Raw genomic sequence first — 14,778 nt, 5'->3', positions numbered from 1 at the left:
AAAATCTAAGTAGGTGTTTGGTAAATATTGTATTAATGTTGATGTCTCCCATAGGCAATAAACAACTGAGCCTACCCTAAACACAGACCATGGATTCTGACTAATTTGAATGCAACCATACACCAGACCCACAGAGGTCACAATCTAGCTTTTTAATTATCACATTAATTAGTTTATTTATCTGTATATGTGGGAGGGGGGACAGGCCGTGGTGCACATGTGAGTCAGAGGACAAATCGCGTGAGTCAGTTTTCTCCTCCCACCATGAGGGACTCAGGGATTGAACTCACCAGGTTTAGCAGCGAGCACATTTACCCAGCAAGCCATCTCAGCAACCTGCCACAGTGTATCTAAAACCATTTATCATTTTTGTCCAGGAAGTAATACTGCCTGAATGTGGGCACTTAGTCATAGTCAACGTGCCTGTCTAGCAATATGGAGTTCATTTTAGGCGAATATGAAAATAATGGTTGAATTTTCAGTTTCATTTTAGAAAGAAACATATAAATTTCTTTGGAAAAAGAAAATTTTCTGCTGATTTTGTATTGAGTGCTATGCCACATGGTTTAAGCCACCTTGCTGTTACTAATAGTGTAAAAAAAAAGGCATTTACCTGCTCCACTAACAAAGTGGTCCAAAAGGGCTCTCCATACATTTGAGAAAGCTGGGCTCCATTCACTTTTGAGCAGTAACTCAACCAGTCTTATAGAGAGAGATCCCATGAAGACGTGGTACAGTAAAGAGGATTTAGAGACAAGATTTCATAAAGCATCATTGAAATCCTGCTACCACCAGGTACGTGACTTATGGTCTTGCCTAAGTTACTTATCTCTTGTGAGTCTTTCTCCCTACCTCCAAAATGAGGAACTCAGTATCTTGTAGCCTTGTCATTAGAAAGAGAGATGAGAACTACAAGACTTTGGCATAAGATGTATAGAACATGTACTATACCAACTATGCCAATCCAGCATTCAATTATACTATCATTCTGTTAGTGTAAGATTTAAATTTGCCTCCGACCTCGGGCTATGAACAAACCTCTCAGGAAAAATCAGGTACTGATGAAGTCAAGATGGAGTCGTGGAAGAATAAGAGTACAATAAACACCATCCATCCCAGGGGTAGTGACATGCTAAGTCCAGGTCCTCTGAGCATCTCAAGAAGCTTTTCCAGGGAAAAAAAAAAAAAACAAAAACAAAAAAAAAAAAAAAAAAAAACATGCACCCACTCAAACAGGTTCAGTACAGTATCACGACAAAGCATGACTGTTTATACAAGTTCTAAGAAAAGCCAGGCTGAGTACCCATACAACTGGCTCTAACTTGCTCAGGTGTGACAGGACATACTTGGTGCCCACTACCAAGCCGAGAGCAACCACCTTCCATGAACCTGATACCATACTAACCCAGCGATGTTCAAGTGCAGTTTTGATTTTGATTTTGAAAGTATCCTTTTTGCACCGAAGAGACAGCAAAAGAATTTAAAAATCAGATTCCCCACTTCTCACCTGTGGAAGATCCAAGATAAGCAGAAAAGAAAATGAAGTTTCCGCCAAGTACCCAAGAATCTCAGACCATTGCACAGAGGCTAACTATTTCAGGAAACGTCTTTGGCCGGGAACGTCAAAGGGGTAAGCCATCAATACTGGTTTTCTAATCAACCAGGACGTTGATTCTAAAATAAAACCTTTCACCACTTCACCTTGCTGCCCTAGTGGCGGTAAGCCTCTTCCCGTAGTGGCAGTTTCTCCTTCTGGCTGCCCAGGTTAAGATCCAAAGAACTTCCTATTTTGCCTTAGCATGGTTCTGTGTAAGGATGCAAGCACTTTTGAAACCCTTGCATTTAGATGGGAAACTACTGAGTGCCCTGGTACAGATGACTGCCTGCCCCACAGATGGGTATCTTAAGGCGTTAAATTTGGGGTAACTCTGGTGATGTTATCTCACATTTCACTGAGCTGTTTTTCCAGCCTCCGATGTATCACGGCATTCTGTGTCTCTGGGAAACCTGCCCTCCATGAAGAAATGTTTGTACCGAGGATCTCCTTACTAAAATACTAGTACTGCTGCAATCCTGCTTTCCGGGGAAAGCAGTGCCTAGGGTGACTGACGTTGCCATTGGCGCCTTTAAGATAATGGGAGGAGAGCACTGGGGACCCCTCACTGGGCAGACCTAGCTTCCGGTGTCTGAGAGCCAGATGCTCGGAGCCTCGGATGCTACTTGAAAGTGAGCCGAGCCGGTGCTGGAGACCTAAAGCACACCGAAGACTACGGGCCCAGCATCACGTAGGCTCCTGAGCCACGCCAGGGCGGGGCGGTGCCCTAAGCCCCGACCTGCGGGAGCACCAGCGCTGGCCCCGCCCCGCTCAAGGGCAAAGTGAAGGTCATCCGTACGGGTGGGCGGAAGGGAGAGCAGGAACACCGGGGTCCAATCCTAAGCCTCCCCTTTTGTGAAAACAAAACGTGTCATTTGGACTCATCTATGACAGAGGAAAAAACGGAAAAGCAAAAGCAAAACCCAGCTCAGGAAACTGTCTGCAGCCGGCGCTAATCTCAAGATTTGGAGAGGGTGTACACTGTGGAAATGTAGGTCTAGCTCCTAGAGTGTTCCCATCAACGAATTAGCATAGGAAAACTCACTGTCTGGGAACCCCAGTGCCCTCACGTGTACCCAGGGAGAAAGACCGGGGGCGTGATGTGGCCACCCCCATCGCTTTTACATTTTAAATATTCTCTTAGTTTATCAAGTCCAAGGGCCTCTACAGCTCTGAAATCTCGCCATTGGGAGAAAAGGGAAGACGGGAATCGGTGCTCTAGAGAGTACCGGTGACGTCTCGGAGTCCCCGCTTCCTGGTCTTTCCCGTCCTGGGGAGGCTGGCGGGAAGGGCCTAGAAACCCATTTTAGTTTTCAGTTTTGTTACGAGCAGGAAGGCGACAGAAAACCTTTGAAAGAATCTCCCTAGTGAAAAACACGAGGCGCCCCCCGACTGTCAACGCCACACCCGGAGAGACCCCTGGGCGTCCCCATCCATGCTTCCCCGCAATGCAGCAGCCGGGAAGCTGCCTGAATCGCGTGGGAGGCGGGACTGGAAAGGAGGCGCTGCGGGAACCCCGCTGTTTTTTCTACGATGCCCAGGGATTGGGGTGGGGCTAGTGCTATGCCATCCAAATAGTCGCCATGGACCTAATTTCCCGAAAAAACTCCTGGCTCTATCATATGGCTCAGACACTAGACGACCCCATTGGCTAACTCATTTAATAAACCTGTGGATGGAAATTTTTTTTCATCTTGCGAATAAAGGATTTTGCAACCATACCCCTCATCCTCTGCACCTCATCTGGCAATGGAGCTCCACCCTCTATGATCGCCCCTCAAGAACCCTAGTTGTTCCTAGCTTAGGGCTGCCTCTTCCGGCTCTGGGCCACCAGTTCGCCTAGAATCTCACCGTCATTTTCACCCTTGTCTCATCCTTTCTCCCAGATTCACATCACCCAACGTTTCTCTTTAGCTCTCCCTCTCTTCTCACTCCGGTTATCCTCTTCTACAGCCCTCTCCGATAGCCCTCCCCTCCCGCCCCTAGCCTGGGAGGCAGGCTAGAGAGCCGGTAGGCGCGCACCTTGGGCATCCCCGCCGCTGGTCAGGACACCGATGGCTTTGCCATCCCCAGAGAGGTGCTCCAGGTACTTGGGAAAGGAGCCGCTGGAGGCCGAAGAGGAGTCCACGTCGTCCATGGCGAGAAGATCGAGAGATGCCGGACAGCTCCCGCTCCGGTGCTCAGCAAGCAGTGAAGACCTGGCCCACGCGCCCGAGCCTTGGAACCGCTGCCCCGCCTGCACTCGCGGGAGCCGCCTACGCCCCGCCCGAGGGCCAATGGGCGGTGACGGGAGGCGGGACTCTGGCAAGGGCGGGGCCTGTTGGGTCTAAGACTCCAGCCAGCAGCCGGATGGGCAAGGAGGACGTAGTCTTAGGGATGCGGCGCTGCAGGCCTTGAAAGGTGGAATCAGATGTGTGGCACCATCTCAGAAGAGGTATGGAGGGATCATTGCCCGGTATGGAGCCCATAAGTGGATGGCAGTGCAGATGTGGGTATGCTTCCGCAAGTGGGCGTGGAGCTGGCGGGCCCACCACGTGGGCGCTGAGGCTCGTGGTGGGCCCATCACCCAACCTGCTCTAGCTGTTAGGGTGGCGGTTGAGGAAGCCCAGAGGTCTGTGCAGCAGCAGAGGCGCGCGACTTGCTTCCAGTCAGATTCAGCCTTTTTGTGCAGGGTCCAGAATCCACAGGATTCCCCAGGTTTCACCTCCATTCCGAAATCAAGAAGATATGTGAATAGATAAAGTTGTGTCACTGACTGTAGAGAAGAAATTGTTTATAGAAGAATGTCGGAAGGGCCACACCCTCAGCAGGCAGGCCTGGGTTCTGAATAACCCAAAAGAAACCCTAGAGGTGCTACAAGAAAGGTTTAGCAGGTATAACGAGACACAGTTCCCATCCAATAAAAGCCCTCTTCTTACTCCAGAACCCTGAAGGTTCTACTAGAAACTACAAACGCAAAAAAAAGGGGTATGCAATCTGTGTTTGATTGTTAGCTGTTTTGGAGATCCACTTCCTGCAGGTCCCTTCAGCAGCCACCCCAAGAATAAAACCGCATAAGCAGCCAAACTGGATGGCCCCTCAGAAGGGGTGGCAGCTCTGGGCCTCTTTCCTGTGCAAATGCTACATGGTGAATACATAGAAAAAAGAGAAACAAAAATAACAAAACTAAGCAAAGACAATACAAGTAGTGTAACTTTTACTTGTCTTTTTTACTTGTAGTTCAACCATAGAAAAGAGATGGAGGCACATGACACTTGGGTCTTCCAACTCACTCCCTAAGTATCAAACATTTAGAGGAAAGACAATCCAGTGTAGACAGGGATGGATGAGGTCTGATCTCTGCCTTCCAGAATTGATTGAGCAATTCCTAAATTCCCGTGATCAACAGAAGTTGGCCATCTTCAGGTCCCTCCCTCCACCTTCCCACTTCTGGGAAATCAGCCAGGAAATATGTATTTTAACAGGGCCTCTAGAGTTTTCTGATGACCTCTAAATTCAGCAGTAGGAGTATCAATCTAATAACCTGCTAATGGATGGTTCCTGAGCATCGTTCTAAAAGGGAGGACGAGATACTACTGGGTGTCTTGAAAATGCAGTGGAATTACCTGGACCTTCCAAAGGCAGTGTGTTTGTTTTGGAGGCAGGGTGTGTCAGGCTCTAAGCACTTCTCCCCACAGAGGTTTCTGCAGCTCAAGGCTCAAGGTGAAGCTCTGGGAATTTTAAAACACGTCCTTCTGGAGTAGACAACACTCTAAAACAGTGGTTCTCAACCTTCCTAATGCTGCGACACTTTAATACAGTTCTTCACGTTGTGGTGACCCCCATCCATAAAATTACTTTCCTTGCTACTTCATAACTGCAGTTTTGCTACTGTTATGAATCCTAATGTAAATATCTGATATGCAGGATCTCTGATATGTGAGCCCTGTGAAAGGGACACTTGACTCCCAAAGGGTGCCCATGACTGCTGGCTGCACCTCATGAGACACAGCTTTTCTGTTTTGCTCCAATCCTCTCAGTATGTTTTCGGTATTAACTCCTCCCACCTGTGAGAATCATACCTAAGCTTATATATCTTCATACCCCATGCATACACCTTTCTTCAGGCTTCTTCATCTCCCTTCTGGTGTCTCTATTATTCCAGATGTACAGGTCAAAGCCTCGGGTGTACTTGTAAAGTCCTGACATCTAAGACCAAGAGGACATCCTTCTGGAGTATTCTGGTCTGCTAATCACCTTAGTACCACCTGGGCTGTATGAGCGTTAGTGCCCCTGTCTAGGTAACAGCTTCCTTTCTAGTCACTGTACCCTCTGCCTTCCTGCCGTGTATCTTCAACACAGATGTCAGCATGCATCTATTGAAAAGTAATTTAGAGATTAAAGTGATAGCTCAGTAAAGTGCTTGCTTGGCAAACATGAGGACTTGAGTTCTAGCCCCAGCACTGTGTAAAAAGAATGAGCATAGACATAAGCTTGTAATGCCAACTCTGGCAACCTTAAACAGATGGATCCTTGGGGTTCTCTGGCCAGCTAGCCTAGCCAAAAGGGTGAGCTGTAAGCCACATTTGAATGCCACAACAGAGGTAACCTTCCCACACATGAACCTACACATATATGAAAACGCGCACACACACACACACATGCAAAAGTTTGTTTTGTTTGTTAACATAAATTCAGGGCCTTGTCCATGCTCCAGTAACGTGTTCCCGCAGAGTGAAAGCTGTCCTTCACATTTGGAAGGCATCCAGCTTCCCTATCCACTACCCACTTGGCTGGCCGGGTTACTCAGGTTACTCGTGTAAGACCCTCAGTCCTTGCTCTTCACTGAGATCCACCTGGACAAAGGCTTCCCAGCCTCTTGACCGGCTCTTTCCTGCCAGCAAAGCTCTAGTCTCCCACCCCCTGCCTCCTTGCCCTAAGGCCTTAATCAAGGTCACCTTCACTAGGAGGGCTTCCTCCAGAGCCCTTTTGGAAACTGTAGCTTCAACACAGACACCTCTCTGTTTCCTCCAAAGGACCAGTTAGCGAGTCGTGTATGCCTGGTGCTCACTGCATCTGCTTACCTTGGGCTTTGGCAGGTTTTCTGCACTGGACTCCAAGTGCTTTGAACAGTGAGGACTTTGTTATTCATAGCTGCTGCCCTGAAACCTCCAACACAGTCCAGGCAATCCGTGAGCACATGTTGAATGAAAGAAGGAACAAATGAACACATTTGTCTCTCACAGAAGGAAGAAATGCTATTCTGCTGATAAATGCCACAGCGGTAGTGGCTGAAGAAAGAAATTGGCATATACCTGGCAGAGACAGATGTGTTCTTTCACCATGTGGCTCTATGTGTGCCTTCTATAACCACATTTCACAGGTAGTTACTCTTTATGGATTATTAAAGATATTTCACATATTTAGGGATACTTCTGGATTTCTTTTTACATCATTTTCCAGTCTTAGAATCTTCCCCTTTTGTTTCCACACCAACATATTCTGATAAATCATTCTAATAAATGATTAGGAATCGTTTCAGGGTAAAAGAAGCGATGTAGGATGGAATGAAGGCAAGGGCAGGATGGGGTGGAACTCCAGTGCTGCCTCCTCTTCACCACCATCCTTCCTCCTCCTCGAGTTACCCTGAGTGCTTTGGTTCAGATACACCAAACATGGGTAAACAACACAAGCCTTTTCAAAGTCAATGGTTGCTAAGGAGATTCCCCCTTGGCTTCCTGCTCTGGCCCCCACCAGTAGCCAGACTTCTTAGGAACCAGACTGCGCCTCCACCCTGCTGGCCCAGTTCCTCCTCTTCCAACCATCTGGTGGACCTTAAACTCCTCTGTAGCTGAAGCCATAAAGGAACTGTCCCTCCCTAGCATCACGTCTTCCCTCCTCTTCACGTCCTTGTCCTCGTCCTTCAGATTTGGGGAAATTTAGGAAGAATGGAAACTGTGTGTTAGTCTAGAATTTCTTTTTCAACCCAGGCCTTCCCTACTGATTTCCTTTCAGACCCCTGTATCCTATTTAGTTGTTATTCTTTAAGTTATGTGTTTGGATACTTCTCAAGAGTCTGAAGCAGACCTATGATGTACTGGAACAATATCTAGACACTGCAATGGAAGGAAATCAAAACACCAAATTATTTCTGTAAAGCATTCAATCACTATTAATTTCAGTTTTTCTAGGCCATTGAATCAGTGATGTGCACTAAAGGATCTTTTAAAGGACACCTTTTTCTTTTTCTTAGTACTTAGGTCGATTAACAGAGACTACCTTTTCTTCCAGCACCCAGTGAAATAAGAAAGCAGCAGTAAGCATTTTGTTAAAGTGAAAAGAATGGATTTGCTCCTTTAAGACTACCTAGTGGAGGGGGCTGGAGAGATGGCTCAGCAGTTAAGCAGGTTAAGCCTGCTCTTCCAAAGGTCCTGAGTTCAATTCCCAGCAACCACATGGTGGCTCACAACCATCTGTAATGAGGTCTGGTGCCCTCTTCTGGCCTGCGGGCATACACACTGACAGAATATTATATACATAATAAATAAATAAATTAAAAAAAAGACTACCTAGTGGATATTTTGGCAATTAATAGTGTTATTTAGAAAATGAAGAATGATAATTTATTGGAAAGTAAGTTACACTTATTACCCTGGTAGCAAAAGCGATCACTTTGTACTTTAATTAACTTAGGATTTGAAAACAGAGAGGGAACTATTGGGAAGGAGGAAGAGGACCAGTAGCAGGTGGGCAGGGTGGGGCGGGAGAAGGTGAATATTGCATGACACTAGGGATGTACTTCGGACATTGTCTAGCATGCATTAAATCCTGGATTCCACTCTGTGCCTAGAAAGAAGAGAATGTTGTTGCACTCTTTTAATCCCAGCACTCAGGAGGCTACGGTAGAAGATCAGAAGTTCAAGGTCATCCTCAACTACACAGTGAGTTTGAGGCCAGTTTGGCCTCCATGAGACCTGTCTAGATGTGAGTGAGAATGAATGAGCCGGGAATGTGGATTAGTGGGTAAAATGCTAGCTGCTCAAGCTTGACAAGCCAAGTTTGACCCCTGGGGCTCATAAAAAAACGGATGAGCTGGGCAGTGGTGGCATAGGCCTTTAATCCCACCACTCGTGAGGCAGAGGCAGGCGGATCTCTGTGAGGTGGAGGCCAGCCTGTTTTATAAGAGCTAGTTCCAGGACAGTCACCAAAGCTGCAGAAAAACTCAGTCTTGGAAAACTAAAATAAATAAATAAGTAGATAGAAATAAATAAATAAATAAACATAAAAAAAATAAATTAAAAGCCGATGATGTGACATGAAACTGCAATCTGTAATTCTGGTACTCATACAGTAAGAAGGGAGGCAGTCAGGATAAGCCACCTAAAGCTTGAGGGTCAGCTAACCTGGAGTATACAACACATCAGCAGAAAAAAAGAGATACCCTGCTTTAACACTGTGGAATATGAAAATAGACTCCTGAAAGTTGTGTACTGTCCTTGATATATGTGAGAGTACACACATATATGCACACACGTGCACACACGTGCACACACACAAAATTTAATAAATTACATTCATAAAACAAAAGTACATTGTGTGTGCACAAGAATGTTACAATAAAACTCATTATTTTGTACAATAAACAGCTAAAAAGAGAAAAAAGGATGTGAATTTGACAGTGTTGCAGTTTGAATAAATGTGTATCCCCCCCCAGCTGTGAAATGCTGCAAATGCATGAGTCTTTGTGTGTGTAAACACAGACCTGTGGCACTTGTTGTTGCTTACAAGTGTGAGCTTGTAACTACCAGCTCTTTCAGTTTCCTTGTACAGGGGTTGTACAGTGTTGATAGGAATGGAAATTAGCACAGTCGTTATGGAAAACAGTCTGGAGATTTCTTGAATAATAAAATAGAACTTGCATGTGTTCCAGCAATCTCATTACTGAGCTGACTTCAGGAGGAAATGAGATCGCTATGTTAAGAGACATATTTATCTTTTGTTCATTGAGGCAATCGTCATTAAAGACAAAACAAAGGTTAGCCCAGGTCTAGTCCATCAATAGATGAATGGATAGAGAAAATCCAGAAAAACAGACACGCACTTATATACAAATACAGACATACACTGGGATGCTGGTCAACCCTAAAAATAGAAGAAAATTCTGTCATTATGGCGACTTAGTGAAGCAGCTAATGAAAAAGACAGCCCAAGATCAAACACCAAGTGACCTCATTTATACAAACAAGCAAACAGTAGCATCTACAACAAAAAAAAAATCACCCATACTCCACAAATTAACAGGAGCAGAAAATAGAATGATGGTATTGGAGGCTGGAATGGACTGGAGAGATGCAGGTCAAAGGTTTAAAGGATTCATTAAGTAACAGGAATAAGTTTCAGAGACATATCGACTGCTTGCAGGATGCATTGATTGTTGCTGTGGCTGAATCTGGAGTGTCCCCACAGGCTTGTGTTTTGAACATCCAGCTCCCAGCTTGTGGTTCTATGCTGTGGGATAATGCTCTTGTGCACTGTAAAGATTTGTCACTCATATTAATTTAATAAAATGCTGATTGGCCAGTAGCCAGGCAGGAAGTACAGGCAGGGCAACCAGACTAGGAGAATTCTGAAAGAGGAAAGGCAGAGAGTCAATCACCAGCCAGACACAGAGGAAACAAGATGAGAATGCCTTACTGAGAAAAGGTATCAAGCCATCTGGCTAAACATAGGCAAGAATTACGGGTTAATTTAAGTTATAAGAGCTAGTTAATAATAAGCCTGAGCTAATAGGTCAAATAGTTTATAATTAATTAAAGCCTCTGTGTGTTTCTTTGGGACTGAACAGCTACGGGACCAGGCAGGACAGAAATATCTGTCCACAGTCCTATTTTGAAGGTTGTAGAGTTGAGCTCTTAGGATATGGAGTTTGGCTGTCAGAAGCAGGGCTACAGGTGGAGACCTTTAAAGATAATGAATAGTTCAATTCTATTCTGGTCTAGTTCTCTGCATCCAGTTTCACCCTGTTCACCTGATACTGTGAAGCTGCTCTGACAGAAAGACCCTGCCTGGCATCATGGATTGAACCCTCTGAAACTGAGCACAGCAACTCTTTCCCCCTTAAGCTACAACTGTGAATACTTTGGCACAGCAACAGAAAGGTCACTAACCCATCAATGTATCATCTGCCTGAAGTCATTGGGAGAGGTATTACTGTACTCACCACAGACAGTACTCCAGGGAGATGATGGATATACACATCACTCCATTCAATTGTTTTATAATATCTACACAGCAAACCTTGCATAGTATAGCTCAAAACACATCTTGATTTATCAACTAAATTAAACCTATGCTTTGAACTAGCTTTCAAAGTAACTTGTTTCCTTTAGATGTTTTCATACATTGTTTTAGTTGATTCTTGTAGCAAGGAGCTGCTTGTTCATCCCTGCCACCCAGAAACTGTATTAATTAAATCACTGCTTGGTCCATTAGTTCTATATTCTTATTGGCTAACTCTTACATCTTAATTTAACCCATTTCTATTAATCTGTATATCGCCATGACATTGTGGTCTACCAGAAAAGTTTCAGTACATCTATCTCCGGCAGTGGATCCATGCAGCCCCCTCTCTGCCTTCCTTCTCCCAGCATTCAGTACAGTTTTCCCTGCCTACCTAAGCTCTGCCCTATCAACAGACCAAGGCAGTTTCTTTATTCATTAACCAAAAAGCAACACATAGACAGAGGACCTCCCATACCAGATTCTCTCCCTTTTTAAATTCTTCTTTAAAAGGAACTTTATTTATGGTTATTTATTATTAAAAACTTAATAGTGAATAAAAATATCACACACCAAAATAAAACAGACCCAAAGTCTATACAATTTAATGAACTCATACACTGAGAATTGGTATTCAAAACAGAAGCTGTAAAACCTCCCATTAAATTTTTCCCTTAAGTGTCAAATGAATTTTATGTACATACATATCCACCAGCAAAATTTCCAGTGAAATTTTTGTTATGGAAAGCATTTCCAAAAACAGGTTAAACCTTTCTTACTTCGTTATTAAAACTAGCATTGCTCATAGCAAACTAATAGAAACTGAACCTATAATAAAAGACCTTTTCAATCTGCAGGAACGTCTATACCTGGAGCCATGTTCCTGTTAGTGGTACATGTCAGTATGCCTGGGTCCATTTGGAGTTTTTAACATGTTTGAGTCTAAACTCTCAGAGATTCTTTGAGAAGCCATAGACTTCTCCCTCTGCTCCAAAGCTCCTATCCACTTGTCCACTGTTGCAGAGCCTGGCAAATGAAAAAGGAGAGGTCAAGAATAGACAGAGCAAAAGCCCAGCCATGGTTCAGGGTAGAATGGAGGTCATAGGAAGACATCTCAGTTCTCTGTCAGTGGCCAGGGTGCCCTTGGAGCATCAGAGCTGGTGGACTGTGAGCCAAGTAGTGGTGAGTTTTTGGCCCAGAGACAAAGAAGCCTGTCCAACAAGTTAAGAACTCAGGGTTCTTGGATTTGAGTTTGGGGGCCAAACCTGAAGGATTGCTTGGATTCGTCTCCCTGTATTCTTTTGAGATGCATTATTTTACAAGTGACCACTTCATAGTTTTAGTTGTTTCTATGCCTTAAACAGTTGTCGTTTGAACACTCCTCAGGAACAGATTATTATCTTGATACACACACACACACACACACATCTCTCTCTCTCTCTCTCTCTCTCTCTCTCTCTCTCTCTCTCTCTCTCTCTCTCTCTCTTCCTTTTTCTCTCTTAAGCTTTCTGCCACAATGAACCAGTCCTCCTGCACTACGCACCTGCAATGCTGAGCTACTGCTACTCTGGATCAAATGCAGACCACTTTTGTCACTTCATGTATTTTAGGGTCCCTCCAATTTGTCCTCCATCTGTCTACCTGCCGTAGAACCCATAACCTCTCTGGAAACTGCTTCTCTCACACAGACTAGGGTCACAGTAGGATGGCCTGGCCAGTCTGACCAGTCTGGGAGGTGAATCATCCCCTTTGCCCTGGCCATGGATGGGCACTGCATAAAGCACTGTGTATTGGTTTGGTTGCCAATAACATTAAGAGCTGGTGGGAAAGACAGCTTCTGGGCTTATATGAACATCAGAGGAAATTTGCACAGTATAGCCAGAGAGAAGAGGGAGGGAGGAAAAGGGGGAGTAGAAAGGGAGGGGAATAGAAAATATAGGGAAGAAGACAGAGTAAGCAAATATACAGAATTCCTAGAATTTGCTTCCCTACTCAAGTTCCCATTCTATTTTTTGTGTTTCTAAAAATAGATATATTTGAAGTCGTAAATTCTTCTTCCTTCCATATAGTTTCACTCAGACATCTGAATGTCCACCTTCTCAACTCCAGCTTCTCTGAAGTACCTCCCTGACAGGGTATCAGTTGATTTTCTAAACAACTAAAAAGAAAAAGCTTGAAAACAATCTACCCACTTCTTCTCTTTTCTCAGATTTTTTACATTGCATGATGTTTTCTTAATATTCTCCTCTCTTCAAACTCTCTTCTCTTTTCTTCTCTCTCTAGTAAATGAAACAGAATTACTTGATAAATTTTTTTTTTATTACTCTGGGTACTAATTCCCGTTTCCTACCTTTAAGAGCTTTCTGGATGAAAAGCCATGTGGAAAGGCGCAGGACCAGCAGCAGCAGCTTCCTGCACTTGAGTAATCAGTGGGCGTCCTCAGCAGGCTCTTTCCCATAGCCTGCTCACTGGAGACCTAGTCCAGCTCAAAGGTAAATAAGTCCTGGGAAACCTTTCAGAATGTGGATGCTCAGTGAAGCATTAAGCTGCTCAGCCTCACCATGGGTAAGAGGTCGGCTGGAAGGCCGTAGAATGAGAACTGTGGGAGTAGCTTTGTCAGGGTAGAGAGCCTGACTGGTACGCAGGAAGTTCTGGGTCTGATCTCTGGCACTGAGTAAAACTGGGGGCTGTGTGCACAACTTTAACCCGACACTCAGAAGGTGTAGAAGATGAAGGCAGCACAGTCAAAAGCTAAGGGTCGTTCTTAGCTACATCACAAGTTCAAAACTAGCCCGGACTACATGAGATCCCATCTCAAAATAAAACACGATAACACACAGTGCTTAAATGCTCTTAGCTTAATTTCTCCGAATCATGTAGTGTGAGATCCTGAACATTTGTTCTCTCTTCTATTTTACAGTGTTTCTTTCCAGGCCTTAATAAGTCGCTCAGCTCTGCAGGATCCCTCAGAAAACAGATTTATCATACAAGATCCCTGTTGTCTTTTGGAATTGTTCATGGAAGGCTAAAACAGAAACCTGCTCCTATCTACTCCAAATGCTACTAACAGTATCTGGAGAAAGGAAACTGAACAGAAATCACCCTGAGCTATTCTCAAGTGAGACTTCTCCCCCTCCCACCAAAGGCTTGTGAGATGTAGTGTCTCCCTTCTGCAAATCCCTGACACCTGCTTCCTGTTTGTTCCCAACACAGCTGTCATCATAGATTCAGCCCTGCTGAAGCTGCTGCTTAAGGCCTGGTGTCCTTCTAGACTCCGGTATGCTCATCGTACTTCACGTAGTCAAGATGAAGGACAAACTGATGGGTGGTTCTGCAGCAGTCAAGCAACAGAATTGGAAGATTCCCTGAGTCCTGATGCTGCTCCACCCCACATTAAGTCCCGTGTGAGAATAACAGTGTTACTAATATTATCTTGTGACAGTTCTTTTTTCAGGAACTTCAGCTTGTTAGGACTAGTACCTGGTTTTAGCAACAATAAAGGTATTTCAGAACCTTTTGTTCTACAGAGTTTGGAATTTGTTTGTGTGTGTGTGTGTTTCTTGGTTTTTTTTTTTTTTTTTTTTTTTTTTTTTTTTTTTTTTTTTTTTTTGTTTTTTTTTTTTTTTTTTTTNTTTTTTTTGAGACAGGGTTTACTCTGTAGCTTTGGAGCCAGTCCTGGCACTAGCTCTTGTAGACCAGGTTGGCTTTGAACTCACAGAGATCCGTCCGCCTCTGCCTCCTGAGTGCTGGGATTAAAGGAGTGCATCACTACCACCCAGCTGGATTTTATTAATTTTTACTTTAGTTCCAAAATCATCACCACCACCACACCACCAGCACCATGACCAGTACCACCACCAGCATCTTGTTGTCAGGTTACACAGATGAGGCATGGTCCTGTTGTCCTGTAGCTACACAGAGAGGGG

General features: G+C 44.6%; 1 protein-coding gene and 1 long non-coding RNA gene across 5 annotated transcripts in view; one reads left to right on the top strand and one right to left on the bottom strand.

Moving 5' to 3' along the window:
• Pfkp (phosphofructokinase, platelet) overlaps window positions 1-3,813 on the bottom strand; it is a 61,693-nt gene extending 57,880 nt beyond the window's left edge. The window contains exon 1 of one of the 3 annotated variants that reach the window (XM_050142259.1): window positions 3,617-3,813. In XM_050142259.1, coding sequence (XP_049998216.1) covers window positions 3,617-3,731 — 115 coding nt within the window. In that variant the 5' untranslated portion in view covers window positions 3,732-3,813. The remainder of the gene's footprint in view (window positions 1-3,616) is intronic. The other 2 variants (XM_050142260.1, XM_050142258.1) reach the window with 2 other exon arrangements.
• Window positions 3,814-3,894: 81 nt separating this feature from the next.
• LOC126501543 (uncharacterized) lies at window positions 3,895-14,369 on the top strand. 2 transcript variants are annotated; one of them, XR_007591710.1, is made up of 6 exons: window positions 3,895-4,028; window positions 6,820-6,956; window positions 8,424-8,514; window positions 13,210-13,344; window positions 13,773-13,970; window positions 14,066-14,369. It is a non-coding gene; the product is annotated as an uncharacterized lncRNA (long non-coding RNA). The 2 variants fall into 2 exon arrangements; XR_007591709.1 differs by lacking the exon at window positions 6,820-6,956.
• The last annotated feature ends 409 nt before the right edge of the window (window positions 14,370-14,778 follow it).

This window comes from Alexandromys fortis, unplaced genomic scaffold, assembly GCF_014885135.2.
Source record: "Alexandromys fortis isolate MF-2015 unplaced genomic scaffold, M_Fortis_MF-2015_v1.1 scaffold_5, whole genome shotgun sequence".
Lineage (NCBI taxonomy): Eukaryota > Metazoa > Chordata > Mammalia > Rodentia > Cricetidae > Alexandromys > Alexandromys fortis.
Note: the sequence above shows the minus strand (reverse complement) of the source record. Positions and strands in the feature narration are given on the sequence as shown.